Here is a 16,448-nt window from a genome sequence, read left to right as displayed (position 1 = left end):
GGAAAGAGACAAAGATAGGTATTTCTGACAAGGTCTTGCTGTGTTCTGATCATCCTGCTTTGGCCTTACAATTAGCTAGGATTAAGGGCACTCACAACTATGACCATAGTGTTCAGGTTGGCCCAGGTACAGAATCCAGGCCTCCCACATGGCTTCCAGTTTCCCAAGCTGTGGTGCTACATCTGTGCCATCACAGGCAGGCCCAATTTGGCGTTCCTATATCAGAACAAAAAGAGAAATGTCTCCTTTGTGGTAGACACTCTAGGTGGGGACACACAGAAGGGATTCATAAATCTTTCTGCAGAGGCTGAATGAATGAACTGGTTCCTACAATCTTAACACGTAAGACAGTGAACCCAATGAGGACACTGTTTATCACAGGGTCCACAAAGAAGGAAGCAAAAGAAGAGGGCCATATAAATTGTTCCATGAGAGCAGGAAGGCTATCTTGAAATGCACTCATGGCTCAAGCACAGGAGTACTGCATCAAAATCATAGTGAAGGGGAGGCAATTCAAAGGGCTCAAGGAGCCACGTACAGGATAGACTAATGCAGCAAACAAGAGCCTGATTCTTCTGAGCCAGACAGTGGTACAGCAGTGAAGCACAAAGCTCTGCAAAACTGACTCACATGGGACATCCCAGGTTCACATCTGAAGACCTCCCTAAGAACACCGGACATACGTGTGCCCTTGATCCCTCATTGGTGGAGGCTAGGGTGGATCATGGTCAGGACCCTGTTAGGGATTCTCTTTCTCTCTATTTCCCACTGTCTTGCTCATGAATGAAACTAATTTTAAGAAGAGGTTAGACCTCCTGACAGGACATGAACAGATTCACCTCTCCTGTCATTGAGAGGTTCGGAAATAGTGGGGAGTTCAATCTTGGCATCGTAAGAAAAGAACTAACTCATGAAAAATAATGGGAGTTCCAAAGCCAAGACCAAAGAAAAGACTGAAGACATAAAGGGTGAGAAAAATTAGCATCCATATGGTCTACCAAATTGATACCCTTAGTATTCTCACTCTGCAATCTTGATTATGACCTCCAAGTAGGGGAGGGAGTCCCTGAGACAGACTAGAGGGTGCAAGAGGGGTTAAGAAAAATTACCAAGGCCAAAGAATAAGAGTCCAACATGATCAGGATTAGACCCAAACCATCAGACTTAAAAAGGTGAGAAATGTGCAAAACTTCGCAGGGCTGCCACAGAGCTCCTGGCCCCAGACTCAAACAGGCTAGACCAAAAACACTGGACCAGCTACAGCATCATCCCCACAAGCTGTCTTCTCCATCCATGGGATGCCACTTCTCTCCTTTCATACCAGAGACAAGAGTAACAAGAAGCCCAGATTCCAGATGATTTATTGCCCCATTCTACATCTTAAGATTCTTTTTCTAAGAGGTTTTTGCTGTAGGGCACGTGCGCTCGCCAGACAGACAGAGAGAGACAGAGAGATAGAAAGCGAGAAATCACGTCACAATCCCTTCTCCTCCACTCTCCTCTTGGGATCTTTGGCATGCACGCACACGTGCCCGGCGTAATTTTTAAGCCACTGGGTCCGGGATGCGAACCGCAGTCGACTACGTGCGAGTCCAGCGACATAGCCATTACACTAACTGCTGGTCCCAATTCTTTTTCTTTTTTTCTGAGCATATTAAATACTAAAATGGAATCTAACTCTATGACCAGGAGTCCTTCTTTTCTGAAAAGGTAAAACTCAGCAGCAGTTTTGTCAGTCTGCTCAACCACCTACAGAGGTAAAAACCTAATAGATGCAGAAAGCAGAGGACAATATTCCCTGTGTGCATTTCATGAGACAGAGGCACGCAGGTTACACTGGTTAAGTTTATGGACAATAAATAGCACCATTAAAAGAACATAAAATATTTTCTTAAAATGACTGTGTTGCAGGTGATTTAATAGAGTGCATCATGTCAATTTCTGCTTGTGGTGAAGTCATAAGCAATTAAAGCATGCCCTGATTCATTTGAAACTAGAAGCCTGCAAGAAAATGAGGCAATCTCCCTTTGTGCCAGTGTTTGGCAGGTTGTTTCTTAATAAGTGCTACCAGAAAAAGGACTACATAAAATAATCATGAATTACAAAAAGCTCGGAGGGTAGTCTCTTCCCTTGTGCCACCTCCCTCCAAACTTCAGTTCTTTCATTCTCCTCTATCAATGAGAAAATGCTAATCCTCAGTTGTTAAGAGACAGTAAATACTGAAGAGTGCTATGTACTGAATGTTTGTGTCCTTCCAAAATTCTTACATCAAACTTCTAATTCCCAATGTGATGGTATTTAAAAATGGGACCTTTATGAGGTAACTGGGGTTAAGTGAGGTCATGTCAAGGTCGGCTTAGTGTCCATACAAGAATATACACCAGAGCTCTCTCTCCATCTGCTTTGTGAAGATACAGTGAGGAGGCAGCCATTTACAAACCAAAAAGAGGATCCTCACCAGACTCTGACCCTGCTGATACCCTCACCTTGGAATTCCTGCTTCCAGAACCGTGAGATTATGTATGTCTATTGTTTAAGTCACGCAATCTGTGGTATTTTGTCATGGCAACCCAAGTAGGCTAATACAGAGTGACAACTCTTTTCAGACTAAGAGAGTTCAGGCAGATTCAGAAACTTATTGATGCCAGGAACTATCAAAAACAAAACAAAACAAAGTTGAAAGATCTTGGAAAAAATATATGGAAAAAAATTCTAGAAAGAGAAGAAAAGGCCTGAAAGTTTCAATTCCTCAGCTTCTGTAAGGACATCTAAAAGTCTGGCTTGTTTGCTTTTTCGCTTTTGCCAGAGAGCACATATGTTCACCAGAGAGAGACAGAGAGAGGGAGACAGCACCCACCAATGGGACATGGTCATGCCACAATTCCATCTTCATTTCTCCTCTTTTGAGGGTTTGGAAATGCACACACATGGGTCCAGACTGTTTTTCAAACTACCAAATCCAGGATTCGAGCCACATGGTTGGCCATGTGGGATCTAGCTCCCTTAACAACAGGGCCGTGGACCATTCCAAAAGTCTACCTTGCTCTCTAAACAAGCGAAACCATGACAGCAGGTTAGGACTTCTTAAACAACCCCTGACCTCACTCACCTCATTATAATTCTTAGAAAATCAATATATACTCTGGCTATGGATGAAATCCCTAGAAAATGTCAATCACATGGTATACGTTATACCACACAGCAGCCCAGTAAGTGTATAATTATTCCCATTTTACAGGATTAGAGGCTTCTTTGACTCTCTCCTCACCTCCCACCCCAAGTATCAGAATGTTATTTCCCCTGATTCAAGCCAGAAATTAAAAAGGTCAGTGAGTATGAGGGTCCTTCAAAAAGTTCATAGAAAATGGAATTGAAGTTCCAGTTTATTTGGGTACAAAAACAGTATTTTGAAATCTATGCATTTTTTTTTCATAATATGCATTGTCCATGAACTCTTTAAAGATCTCCTCATACATGATCTCAGTGGTGGAGAGAATAAAATCCAGTACTTCTTTAAGATTTTGAAAACTAACTTCCCACCTACTATCTATTTCCATTACTTCTATTTGTAATAAACAGTTGAGACATATCATACCCTTTACAAAGAAAAAAAAACCAGTAAACTAAAGTTAGTATTATAATTATTTTTGACAGGGGTAGGAGTGTTAATGGGGACATAGGACAAAGAGGCTTCTGCCAACAGGGAAAAGCTCACACAGCTCTACTCTCAAAGTACACCCAGAGCATCTATGACCTTTCCCTTACCACCACCCTTCCAACTGTGCCACTCACTGTCAGGTAATGCAAAACACTTTTCATTCATTTAATGGTGTTTGAGAGTAAGAAAATTAGCTTACTATTTTCTATGCATGTCTTAAATGTTATTCTCACCTAATTTTCAGTTAAGAAAATGGTGATACCATGTAAACTGTACAAGTCACTTAAAATTAATTTACACAAATCCAAAGTATCAGGTTCTATTCTCATGTGTAAACCACAAGTAATAATTGACTCTCTTCCCAGGGCATTCTTCTGAATGAGTAACAGAATCCAGTTTCCATCTTGTAACTACTGCATTGGAGAATCTCAGAAATCACATTTTCTTCTTCCCCCACATTCTTTCTCACAATTCAAATATTGGGGAAGTTCCTTTTCCAAAGACTTTAGAGAGCCCCATGAACCCTTCAGTAAAATGGACAATTCGTGTCCACAAAATTCTATGACAAGTTAACACAATTTAACTTTATATTAGAAAAGTATTAAATTATCTAAAAAAGAAGAGGCCCAGCTAGCTGGTGTAATCAGTAGCATACTAGACTGTAGCACTGGAAACAACATGGCCAAACTGGGTTCAGATCCTGGCATGCCTGAAAACATGCTGGGCACACACTTGGGTACCCAAGAGTCTAAGGAGTTGGAGGGCTGGGGAAAAGGAATCACAATGAGATTCTATCAAGAATGCTTCTCTCTGTCTCACATGCATATACTCTCTATCATAAAAGATACAGAATGATAGAGAGACTGAGCTCATAAAGAAATACTTTCTAAGTGTCTAAATGAATATATTCCATTTTATTTTATTTTATGTGTTTACTTATTTATTTTTCAATGTTTTCAGTCAATCACTGTGTATCAGTACAGCATACCAAATGAATTTTCCCATCATGAATACACTGTTTACTGTTGATGATAATGCATATGGTAATATCTTTGACCAAACACATTCCATTTTTGTTTTTGACTCTGAGACCCTTGATTTCATAGGAAAGAGACATTATAGAGAATATAAGAAGCTACTAGTAATCCTTTGCTTTGCTATAATTTTTTATACTTCCAGATTAAGTGTATGTTTTGCCTAAAATTTTTAAAGTAATTAGACCCTAAGCTGAGATTTATATACCCAACTTCCTGCAGAAAGTAAATTTTTCCTGCTAGATTATGGAATCTCAAGACAAACCTTTTCTTATATCTTTTCTAAACAACACTAACAGACCTTTCGTTTGTCATCATAGCTCAAAATAGCTTGGGGCATAAATGAATTTCTTGGCTGCTTCTCAAAATTCTGACAACAGTAATACTAATAAAATGCCACATTACATCTCTACATGCCTGTCAGATTTAACACAAATGCAAACACATAGCACACAGAATTAGGAAGGCTTTTCAATTAAAGCCCTTGACTGACAGAAAGGGAAAATACAATTTCTCACCTTCAGGTACTCAAGACTAACACTAGCAACTAATATGAGAGAAGAATTATCTGGACATTTTAATAAAGCAAAGAGCTGAGTCCTTATCCCCAATATATCTGTAAAACTGACCAGGATGAAAGTCATTACATTCTGAAAGAAAAGAGTATTTCTTCCTTGGCATCTTTAAATTAATAAGAATGCAATATTTCTGCTCTAAGGTTTTCCATCAAAATATTGTTAAGGGCCCAGTCACAGTGGCACAAACAGTAGGATGCAGCTACTCAAACCTAGGGCCACATGGAAGGCCCAAGTTCAGATCCTAGACCAACCTAGACAGGCCAAGTGCAGCAGCATGTCTGCAACCCTAGCTAGCTAGGAGCCTGGGAGAGAAAAATGGCAAGGACAAAGATCCTGTCAAAAATACTTTTACTTTTCTCTCCCACTATCCATCATTTTCCACCCACCACTCCCAATCAAAAAAAGAAAAAACGTTGATAAGACCAGTATGCAGCAGAAGGGCTAATAGGGTGAAACTGGTACCTGATGTTCAAATCTTATCACCCGCCCTTTATAAGCTGGTGACCTTGAACAAGTAGTTAACCTCCAGTTTCAATTGGACAAGTAGCTAAACCTCAGTTTTAATTTCCTCTGCTGCAAATTGAAATTGAATACCAAATGTGCAGGACTTCTTTAGAATCAAAATAAACAACATAACAGATGTGAAATCAGTGGTACATAGTAAACACTGAAGAATGATTATTTTGTAAATACTAAGATTTTTGACTAGTTAGGTATGTCAGAAAGCATAATGTATTATTCTATTCAATTAAGTCTGGGCAAAGTCATTTTTTTTTTCTTCATAAAGAGAGGTGGGAAGAAAAGGAGAGAAAGGGAAACAGATGAATATTCTTAACAGGGTCTTCCTTGTAACCATCCTATTGCCCCAGTGTCCCGTACGTACAATTGCACCCAGCATGGTCAGGTTGACCTAAGAACTGAACCTAGGCTTCCTTAGGTTTTCAGCCTCCCAAGCAATTGTGCTACTTGAATGGGCTTGGTCATGTGTGAGGTCATGTGACAGTGCATTTGAAACAAACTAAAATCAATAATGAGCTAGGAAAAAAATACATAATGATGATCTTGGTGCTATTTCCTAGTCAGAACAGAGTATGTAATAAGCATATAGTCTGGATATTTAGGTAGATGGATGGATTGATGGGTGAGCAGAAATGGATGAACAGATGGATAACTGGATAGGTAGACTAGTAGATATGGGTAGACAGATGGATAGCTATGGATAGATAGATGTGGATAGATGAATGAATGGATAAATGAGTAGATATGAATGGTAGATAGACAGGTGGATGGATGGATGAGTGACTGGATGGATGAATGAGTAAATGGATGGATGGACAGAAGGAGATTTTAGAACCTTCTCGCAAGACTATAAAAATCTATAAAAGAAAAAAAAAATGGCCTAAGTCATAATCTAGTGTATCTTTCATTTCTGAATCAGTGATTCCAAAAGAACTAGATCAACTCCCCTAAGGCCTTTAACATTATTTCTGTCCTTTGAAGATATTATTGATTGAAGCCTTGGGTTTTATTCCCTATAGAAAATATTCTGAAGTTAACATCCTTGATATTCATATAACCAGATATAAAAGATACTACAGAGCTAATCAATTTCCAGAGATATATCCAGGAGAAAAATCACACCTCTTTCTTGAATACTTCACAGAAGCAAAAGCTTTGATTCTTACCTGAAGGTGGGTCCATTCTGTATTTATTCTCTTGACACCAACCAACTGGTCGAAGTCTGTAATCCAAGTAAAACAACCACTGGTCATAGGATTCAGTGTCCTCCAATCCCACATAGCGAAGGCGTAATCTTCCTCCAACATTTTCAATCACACTAACTATCCAGTACTGAAAAGGGTTCTGAGAATCCTGAAGTTCTATTAAGGAATCAACTGTAATGAGGTCTATAGGGCCTTTCCCTCGCAGAGGCTGTTTAAACAGAAGCAAAACTCCTTATTTTAAACTTTATTTTAAGGTTCTCATGGAAACAGATGACAGCAGAAGATATTATTTTTTCACACCATCATCCAAGCTACCGGCAAACAGTCTGGTGTTTCCCTCCACCCCCATCCTCTGCACAGACAGTACCCCACCCTTCCCTTCCCTCCCTCACACACATCCATGTACCCAATTCTGTATCCAATAGCAAAAATCACAAGTAAATAGAAAATAACAGTTTGTGCTAAGTTCTCGCCAAACAAATCACCCTTCCCAAATAAAATTGCATTTGTTAGAAATTAGTACATTTTTAAGAAGTGTTAAACCCAAATTTGCCTCGAGCTAGAAAACATTTTTAGCAAAACGTCTACTTTTCCAGTAGACAGGTGTATCTAATATGGGGCTCCAAATTTTTACCACAGCTCCTCAACATTCATCTTATGATGCCCATTGCTCTAAAACTCATGATCATCTCATACTTAGATTATGTGAGCAAAGCATAAATCTGTATAGATGATAAGTCTAATACACAGTAATGATCAGCTAAATTAGACTGTTTATGTAAAATATTTCTGCATTTAATCTGATAATTGGCTTAGAGAATATATAATTAATGCCCCATCTAAGGAACCTTCTTAGCATATGTTAGCATATGAAAAGGGTGTTTGTTCAGCCAGGCTCTTAGGCAAATATGTTTTAAAAAATTACCATAGTAAGACAATTTGTCCCTTTGAAAGGGTGAACAATCATCATTTTGTTAACCCAGCAATTAAAATAGTAGCTATTAAGATAAACAAATACATCAGGCAAAAATCTTCACAAAACAAAACCTGTTAACTATAATAGACCATGGTACTCTGAAATACTCATTATTTACAAAAAGGAGGGAAGGTTATAGTTAAGATAATAGTGATATGCAAAATCCACACCTTATTTCTTGTTATTCATTAAGTTTCCCCCTTTTCAGGGGCATGCTTAAAAGACAGATTTGATAATAATCATTTATGACACAGTAACTTTCTCTTCCTGTTCTATTATATATAGTGAATATTAAAATGTTTCATCATGAAATTATTTTCAAATGAACCATCAAGATTTCAGATTAAACTATTTTTTCTTCAGTATCTTAAAATTACTTTAACTACATTTAAATGTGACCAGCCATTTCTCCTCTCAGTTTTACAAGGAAGCTAATTCAATTATTAGAAAACACAAGTGTGCTCAAATCTTGGGTTATGCATCTGAAATGGAATATTTAATGTAACCATTTATCAATGTGCTCCAAGAGACTGTATTAGTACACACACATATATATAATACTAGTACATATATATACACACACACACGCACACACTTAGTTGTCACCTATTCAAAACAGTTACTCCACAGTTATTTATATTCACTAATATAAAAGAGAAGCTTAAACTTGTAGGATAGTGGAAAGATTATAGTTGAAACATTATTACTTAAAGATGCATTCACATAGAGCTCAGTTCCATTTATTGATTGTACCACAGAGAAAGATTTTTCAGTGCCATTCAAATCAGTCACCTAAGTAATTTAGAATAAAACAGCGCATTACACTCTTTGGATAGCGGTATCTGTGTATGTATGTATCTGCAGAAGGATATATGCAAAGACGCTGTTAGGTCTGAGCTCTCGTAACTGGGATACTGCAGAGATATAACAGATGAATAATAACAATACATACACCTTCCAGTAGGTTGGCTGGTGCTGTCCGTGAGCCAGTCAAATCACGTATGAGAAATTCTGTCCAGTCTGTATACTTCTCTTTGATTGCTAACAAGGCAAAAGAGGAAAAAAAAACAAAACAACAACAACATTTTAACATAGTCTCAAAGTATCAAATAAACTGGAAATCACAGCAGTTTTCTGTATGTAGGTATTATCTCGATATTTTTTCTTAATGTCAAGCATCATGCTTAGTAAATGTAAACAATGAGATAAGGAATTCAAGTAGTGACTTCACCTACCATGCATGAAGGTGTCAAAGAGATGAAAGAGTCTGAGTCCCAAAGTCTTTATAACTTGTCTAGAAACTTTCTACAAACACCAAAGAATATATTATAAAGTATGTAATTCAGGTGGTTCCAAGAAGAAACAGATCAATGAGGGCCAAAGGAATCAGGGAAAAGTTTTACAGGTAGAAAAATAAAACCAGGCCCTGAATTACATGAAAGATTTATACAGGTAGAAAAGAAGGTATTTCAGACTGAGAAGAAATAGCATATGCTAATGAATAACAGAGAGAAGGAGAGATGGAGAAAGAAAATAAAATAGAACGGAATAAGGCACAATCTGAGTGTCTGGCCCTAAAAGAATAATGTCAAATGATAAGCATGAAAGTACAGAGAGCCCAAAAAAGTCAGATGTTAGATGTCTCATCATAAAGCAAATTTAAAATCACTTGAATGAAAATAAGAGCATAAAAGCAGAGCAGAGGCTGCTGCTGCAGTTATTCAAGTACAAATGTGATAGGATCTAAAATAGGGTTGATAACATGTGAACAAGGAAGAATTGTATTTGTGACAGGCGTGGAAAGAGAAATAAATATCAGACCCTGTAGGCCAACAATCTATAAGTTCTCAGAACCCAAGACCCAAGAGAAGCACACTTCTTGGTATATCTCTTAAGGTACATATCTCCATAGGCCCCACTATGTTTCACACACATCCTTGAGGATCCTCAGCCTTGCAAGGCCACCCAGAGGCATGTACAATAGCAAAAGTGAGAGTGAAGCCCTTGCCCCAGATTCCCACCAATGTGCATTGTGATTCTGCACTACCCATAAAGAGCCAATAGGGCATGAATGAATTCATGTAGTTCTTAACTTGATCATTGCTTAAAGTTCTATAAAGTTCTATACTCAAGTAACTAGGCATGATTTAGGTTTTTCAAAGGCTTGGTGCAACCTCTCTGGCTCAAATCTAAAAAAACAGAACATTACAAAAAGCAAGTTGACCTCCTGATGTAGGGCAGATCAGGGCTTTAACAGGTTCTGCCCTCACTGGATGTATGACCTTTAGTAATTTACCCAATTTCTCTTAGACTTTTTCCTCATTAGTAAAAGAATGCCAACAACATTTTACTCATAGGAGTATTACAAGAAAAAGAAGAAACATATATGAATAACATATAACCATACCTGGCACACGTTAGTTAATTACTAAATATTGGACCTTATTTTATTGTAAGTATGTACTAAATTATTGCATATCATCACCAGGTATTTCTTACTCATCCCCAAATTTCAGGTTGAAACTTTTAACAAGCTTGGGCAGAACTCCCAATAGAATGGAGACCAGTGGTAGTGCCTACTAGTTGAGTCACTAATGTACAGCTCAGTCAATATCCGCCAAAGGCCCAGGAATGACCACGGACTGAGTGGAAACCCAACACAGAAGGTACCTAGACAAGAAGGCTGGAAAATTGAGCTTTACCATGTGTAGTAATGTTCCAGCTCCTGCCCCAATTTAAACACAGAAAAACAAATCCACTCACCCTCTTTCATCACTAGTTTTTTTTCTCAAATAAAATACCATTTTTTTTGTTCTATACATACATCCATACTCACATGGATAAACATAAATTCAGGGCCAAAATTTTTTTTGTTCTCTGCCATCATTAGCAAATGTAGAAATCATTTATCAATGCTACATCCATGCTTAAATTAGCCCTCTTGCATGGCTAAGATTACTGAAAACAAAAGCGAAGAAAACATAAATAAAAACTTGTATTCACTTAACGCTTCACAAAGACCTTCCATTTACTTTGTTTTGCTCCTTCTAACAGTGCTGTAAGGTGATCATTCCTAATTCTTACCCAAATTCATAGAAAAAAACTACTAGCACAGTCAGCCTCAAAGCCCCAACTATTCAAAAACCAAACTTAAATGGAGTCGTTTCATTAGAATCTATAATTTTTCAAAGCTTTTGCTAACAAATAAATCGATAGCTTAAATTGTAGGTGTAATGGCATACTATGAAAATAACTAGCTAAACAAAAGCTTTAAATTGGGACAAAATGTACAACTGTACCCAATAAATATACATTTAACATCTTTTTAAAAATAATTATTTATTTAACTTTTATTCATTTATTATTTTAATTTGACCAAAGAGAAACACAGAGAGAGAAAAAAAGTGAAAAAGCAAACCACCAGGTCCAGGACTTGAACCATGGCCAGCCACATGGGAGTGTCCAGCTCCTTAACTACCATGACACTTGCTGGTCCCCCTACATTTAACATCTTATTAAAAAAAACAAGTGTCATTGTCAAGCAATAAATGGTCTACCACTGAAGAGAATTTATGTCTAACTCCACCATGAGGAGAAAGTTCAAATTCCCACTTACGGTTGTTTCTAACATGCAGACATCCAAGTTAAAATTTAACTTAATTTTTAATATGCAAACACCCTGTGAAGACACTGTGCTATGTTGAAATTGAAATTACCAGAGCCATAGCAAGCAAATGCTAGAGATGGCTCTGAAATTTTTATTGTGTGAGTCCTTAGTCCCAGAGACCACCTTGCTGCTTAATTTTTCCTTGTCATATTTCTGCTAAAGACTGAAATTATATTTTTCCGTGCCACACAATACCTAGATAGACCACTCTGCGTACAAAAGTACGCAGACCATTTTAAGTTTAAAAATAAGAAGAAAACAATTCTCAGGAATTTGGCTAATTTTTAAAGAAAAACTGTCCCAGTCAATAATTCGTTCCCCAAATTCTAAATTTTCAAATGTACTATAACCCTATTGTAATAAATATTGCCATAAGAACAAAGTATAAAATAATAAAAACAAAGTACAAATTTACAACTCTCAGTCAATGGAATGATTTCAACCAATAATCAACTCAGTTCAGTTCTAGTATAATCAAAGTTGCCTGGCATTGCTTAGACTTCTTTGCAACAGAAGCTGATCTATGTGTCCACTTAAACTTTTAATCAGAAATTTTAAACGATAAATTTGTATTCTGTAGAATCTCTCTCCAAGGATTCAAAATCAGAGGAGTTTGAACGCAAGAACACTCTCTCTCAGGTGTAAACCCAGTCCTTGCCCTGTGATTATTTTACTTATTTGTTTATTTATTGCAAATTGAAGGACCAATTCACACATTAAATGTGGAAAATCCCACAACCTATCCTGCACTTAAGGACAACATCCCACTCCACAGCAGGAAGGAAATGACTGGGGCTGAGGGCAAAATCCACAATTTCAGGTGTAGGAAAGATATCCACAACTTGGTAATCACTGTGTCATGCTCGTGTATAGTGAGAAACTCCTAAAAGTCATACAAGCATAAAATCAGGACCATTTTATGACTTTCTCATAAAAAAAATTTTTAAAGTTCTATTCAGTTATAGTTTACAATAGGCATACAACTATATCTTTTTAAAACTCCAACTTATATTAACGTCCCATTTTGATAAGAAGCCTACATTACATTGAAAGAAGCAATTATAAACCTAAATTTCAGAAAAACAAAACCCACATGTGCACACATTATCTGTGAGGACATTCGGAGATGGCCCCAAAGTCCCACAACAGCTTTATTAGGATTAGAAAGCCATCTATGGAAAGAGTCCCAAATAAAAGACAGAAGGTTACCATTATAGTTTCAGAATTTGAGAAACTAGTACTAATGTTGAATTTCAAGCCCTATCAAGTGCATGTTGACATAGGGGTCCAATGATATGTCACCTCTCAATTATGACGGCTCCTGTGGAAACTGGTCTGTGGGTACAAAGAGTTTCCTCAGGACTGCCCATTTGGGCAGAACATGAACAACAAGACCAGTGCTGGAATTAGGAGGACAAACATCAGCCCTTGCTCAACTCCTTCACATGTCACTAGTTGAACAGACAGATCTGCTAAAAAGACAGCTTCATCCTGACTTTTCATTTACTTGGAAGACAGGGAAAATAGTCACAATGACGAAAGAGCCATTTCACTCAGCCATAATCCAGGCAACCAAAAAGGAGTTTCAGTCATATTAGTATATGCTAGAGTTTAAACACTCAGAGGCGTTACCTTTCTTCTTTCTGGGCAGTTTTTTGCCACCCACTTTCAACCTGCCTAAATTTATTTTAGAGGTGACAGTTTTACTTTGCAATAAGTCTTTCTTGCTTCTTGGTGGTTCCTTCCTTCTAGAACTTTCTTCTCAACAGATGCCATTTAAAAAAAACCTCCTATTATGGTAATTAGAAATTCTTTTCCCATTCTAGTCCTTGAGTTTTCTCTGATTCTTGGGGTTGTTTTGTTGTTTCTGCATCTCCAACCTTCGCTCTGATATCAAAGGCTTTCCTGCAGTGTCTGACCATATCTGAGCCTGCAGTGCACTTAAATCTGAGACAACAAAAAACCTGGAGGAGAGATGTGTTCTGGAGCAGAGGATTTTTAATCAGAGAATGAGTCTTTCAATAATTCCCCTTATGCAGGGACCAGCAGGTGGCGTGGTGGTTAAGGCGCTGGACACTCCTACATTGCTGCCCAAGGTTCGAATCCTGAATCTGGTGGCTTGCTTTCTCACTTCCTCTCTCTCTCTCACTCTCAACCTCTGTCTCTCTATGGTTAAATTAAAAAATAAATGAATGAGTAAATGAAATAAATAATTTTTTTAAAAATTCACCTTATAGAGCTAACTTCCAAACTAGCAACTGTGGTTTTCTCAGTTTCTTCAGAATGTAGCTTGAAGAATTAACATCTGCTTTGTAGTCCTTCGTTGTACCAATTTGGTGATAGGGTGGGAGAAAATGGAGTCCATGAAATGTTCTGGCTACAGGCATCCCACTGAATCCTGAGATTTTAAGCCCCCATGGGACTCCCACCCACCACATCCTAGTTCAAGCCTCCAGAGATTCAAAGTTGACTCCCTCAGGTGCAGCCGCACAATGTGTCTGGGTTGCTGCAACCCTCAATAATTTAGTAGCCACCAAGCCTTCATCAGCTTTCAGGCTGCCAGAGACATTCTAAAATTTATTTTTTTTACTGACCCCCCCTTCGATTATTTGTATTGTTAATCAATGTGTTGTTGTTTTTCATTCCTTTATTTGAATGTGGGTCTCTAGAGAAAAAAGAGATAAACAAGGGCTTAATCTTCTGAAACTCCTAGCTCTCAAGAGAACCAGACCTTTATAATCAAACATTAGGCAGCAACCTTTGAGTTATCTGGAAGATTGTGGGGGTTTTTTGTTCATTTGTTTTTGTTTTGTTTGGGGTTTTTTGTTTGTTTGTTTGTTTGTTTGTTTGTTTTTTGTTTTTGTTTTTGTTTTGTTTTGTTTTTGTTTTTTGGTTTTTTTTTTACCATAAGGGAGGAACAAAAAGACAGAAACAGGCACACGCAACAGATTCTTCACTCCAGGATTTACTCCAGTGTCAGGTATGTGGACACATACACCTGGTATGGACAGAGAGGTCCCCAGATGGGAACCAAGGACCTTCCCATATGGGTTGTATTACCATAGCATTACCACTTGGCCCAGGAAAATATTTGTTTTTTGACATTTACTTTCTAAAGAAAAGAGCAACAATAGGTCTTAAATTATACATAGAAGCAGTTACTCTTATTACTTAAGAGAAACTGCAAGAAAAACTACAGAGGCCAGAGGGTGGCACGACAGTAACACATGACTCTGTGATACTAACCCTACATGGGAAGGTTGTGGGTCTGGTCCACAGACCTTCCTGAACATGTTGAGTACCCGTATATGCTCATGATCTGGGACTAGCTGAGGCTGAGGGTACATGGAAGCATCCAGATCCTGTTGGAGGTGCTTGTCTTTCTCTCTCTCTTATTCATGAAAGGAAGAAACAAACTTAAAAAGGAAACAAAAAGACTATAGAGGTCTTTTCTTTCCAGATTTTTACAGGGAAGTCTATTTTAATTTTTCACTTAGACATCAAACTAAATTGCTCCTACATACAAGTATAGACCATAAAATAACTCAGCAAGATTGATAAACTCCTACTATGTGCAATGAACGACATTATGTACTGTTAAGAGTTCAAACATGAAGATAAAAGTATCACTGTATAAAATAATAAATATAACACAGACAAAGATACAACTTGTGAAGAATCATAAAAATCACATGCACACACACATTCACTCACATATTCCTCCATACTTGTAACATATAGATTATGAGAAGAAAAGTGTCAAAACAGTCTTTCAAAACTCTTTCAGTTGTATAAATATACTTCCATAATTACTAACAGGAATAGTATTTTATTCTAAAGAATAGAATTTAACAGACGTTATCTGAGAACTGATGGAAATAAATGGCATAAACCTATCATAGTGATAACATTAGACTTAAAGAAAAAAAACACTGGGAGGAAACTCAGAATAAGCTACATAACTTGAATATTTAATAGTTATAAGTTAATTATTAAAACCGTAATCAGTATTTATGAAGACTTAAAAAGAAAAGCCTTACTATCTAACATTCTACACATTGCTTAGGGATTCCCTTAATATTGGGAATAAGAACAGGTAAGTTGTTTTCTGTTGAAATTATCTTATATTGGAGTCATATATGCTTTTTAATAACAACTTCATTGAGCAATTATAAGGATTAAATGAGAATATGAATATCAACTTAAAATGTTATTATTTTTTTTTTGGAGAGGTTTTACATACTAGGTTCTTTAAATCTGTCATGCTTTTCAGTGTTGGTGTCCACTTGATTTTTTTGTGCTTTCTTTTGTTATCAACAAGTATTGTTCCTATTCCTCACTGATGCTTTTTGTTTTTCTTTTTTTTTTTTTAGAGGTTTTTGCTACAGGGCACATGCGCTCGCCAGACAGAAAGAGAGAGACAGAGAGACAGAAAGTGAGAAATCACACCCCCAGGGGGGGGATAGCCACTCCGCAATCCCTCCTCCTCCATTCTCCTCTCGCCTCTCGGGATCGTGAGCACGCACGCACATGTGCCTGGCATGAGTTTTAAGCCACCGGGTCCGGGACGCAAACCGTGGTCGACTACATGGGAGTCCAGTGACATAGCCATTATGCTAACTGCTGGTTCCCTCAACTTAAAATTTTTTAATCAGGTGATACAGTACCAACCCTTATAACAAATTAAGTATTCTTTAATAACACAATAATTCCCTCTTTAATGCATTCAAATGTGTACATAACTATTCCGTTTTCTTCAAAAGGAACAAGTGTAAGATGTTTTAGACTGATGTTTACATTATAGGCCAACA

At 37.5% G+C, this 16,448-nt stretch overlaps 1 protein-coding gene and 1 long non-coding RNA gene across 7 annotated transcripts in view; one reads left to right on the top strand and one right to left on the bottom strand.

Annotated features, from left to right (window-relative positions):
- The window catches only part of SFMBT2 (Scm like with four mbt domains 2), a 264,272-nt gene that overhangs the window by 133,161 nt on the left and 114,663 nt on the right, over positions 1–16,448 (bottom strand). For 4 of the 6 annotated variants that reach the window (XM_006150049.3, XM_014588412.2, XM_006150050.3 and 1 more), the window contains exons 5-6: positions 8,923–9,011; positions 6,956–7,202 (exon numbers count right to left, since the gene is read on the bottom strand). The exons of 1 other annotated variant lie outside the window; for it this stretch is intronic. In XM_006150049.3, coding sequence (XP_006150111.1) covers positions 6,956–7,202; positions 8,923–9,011 — 336 coding nt within the window. The remainder of the gene's footprint in view (positions 1–6,955; positions 7,203–8,922; positions 9,012–16,448) is intronic. One more of the 6 variants, XM_027772468.1, reaches the window with a different exon arrangement.
- On the top strand, positions 2,358–10,517 carry LOC102497393 (uncharacterized). Its single transcript, XR_334760.2, has 3 exons — positions 2,358–2,520; positions 6,851–6,961; positions 10,487–10,517. It is a non-coding gene; the product is annotated as an uncharacterized LOC102497393 (long non-coding RNA).

Source organism: Tupaia chinensis, unplaced genomic scaffold, assembly GCF_000334495.1.
Source record: "Tupaia chinensis unplaced genomic scaffold, TupChi_1.0 Scaffold000275_1, whole genome shotgun sequence".
Lineage (NCBI taxonomy): Eukaryota > Metazoa > Chordata > Mammalia > Scandentia > Tupaiidae > Tupaia > Tupaia belangeri.
Note: the sequence above shows the minus strand (reverse complement) of the source record. Positions and strands in the feature narration are given on the sequence as shown.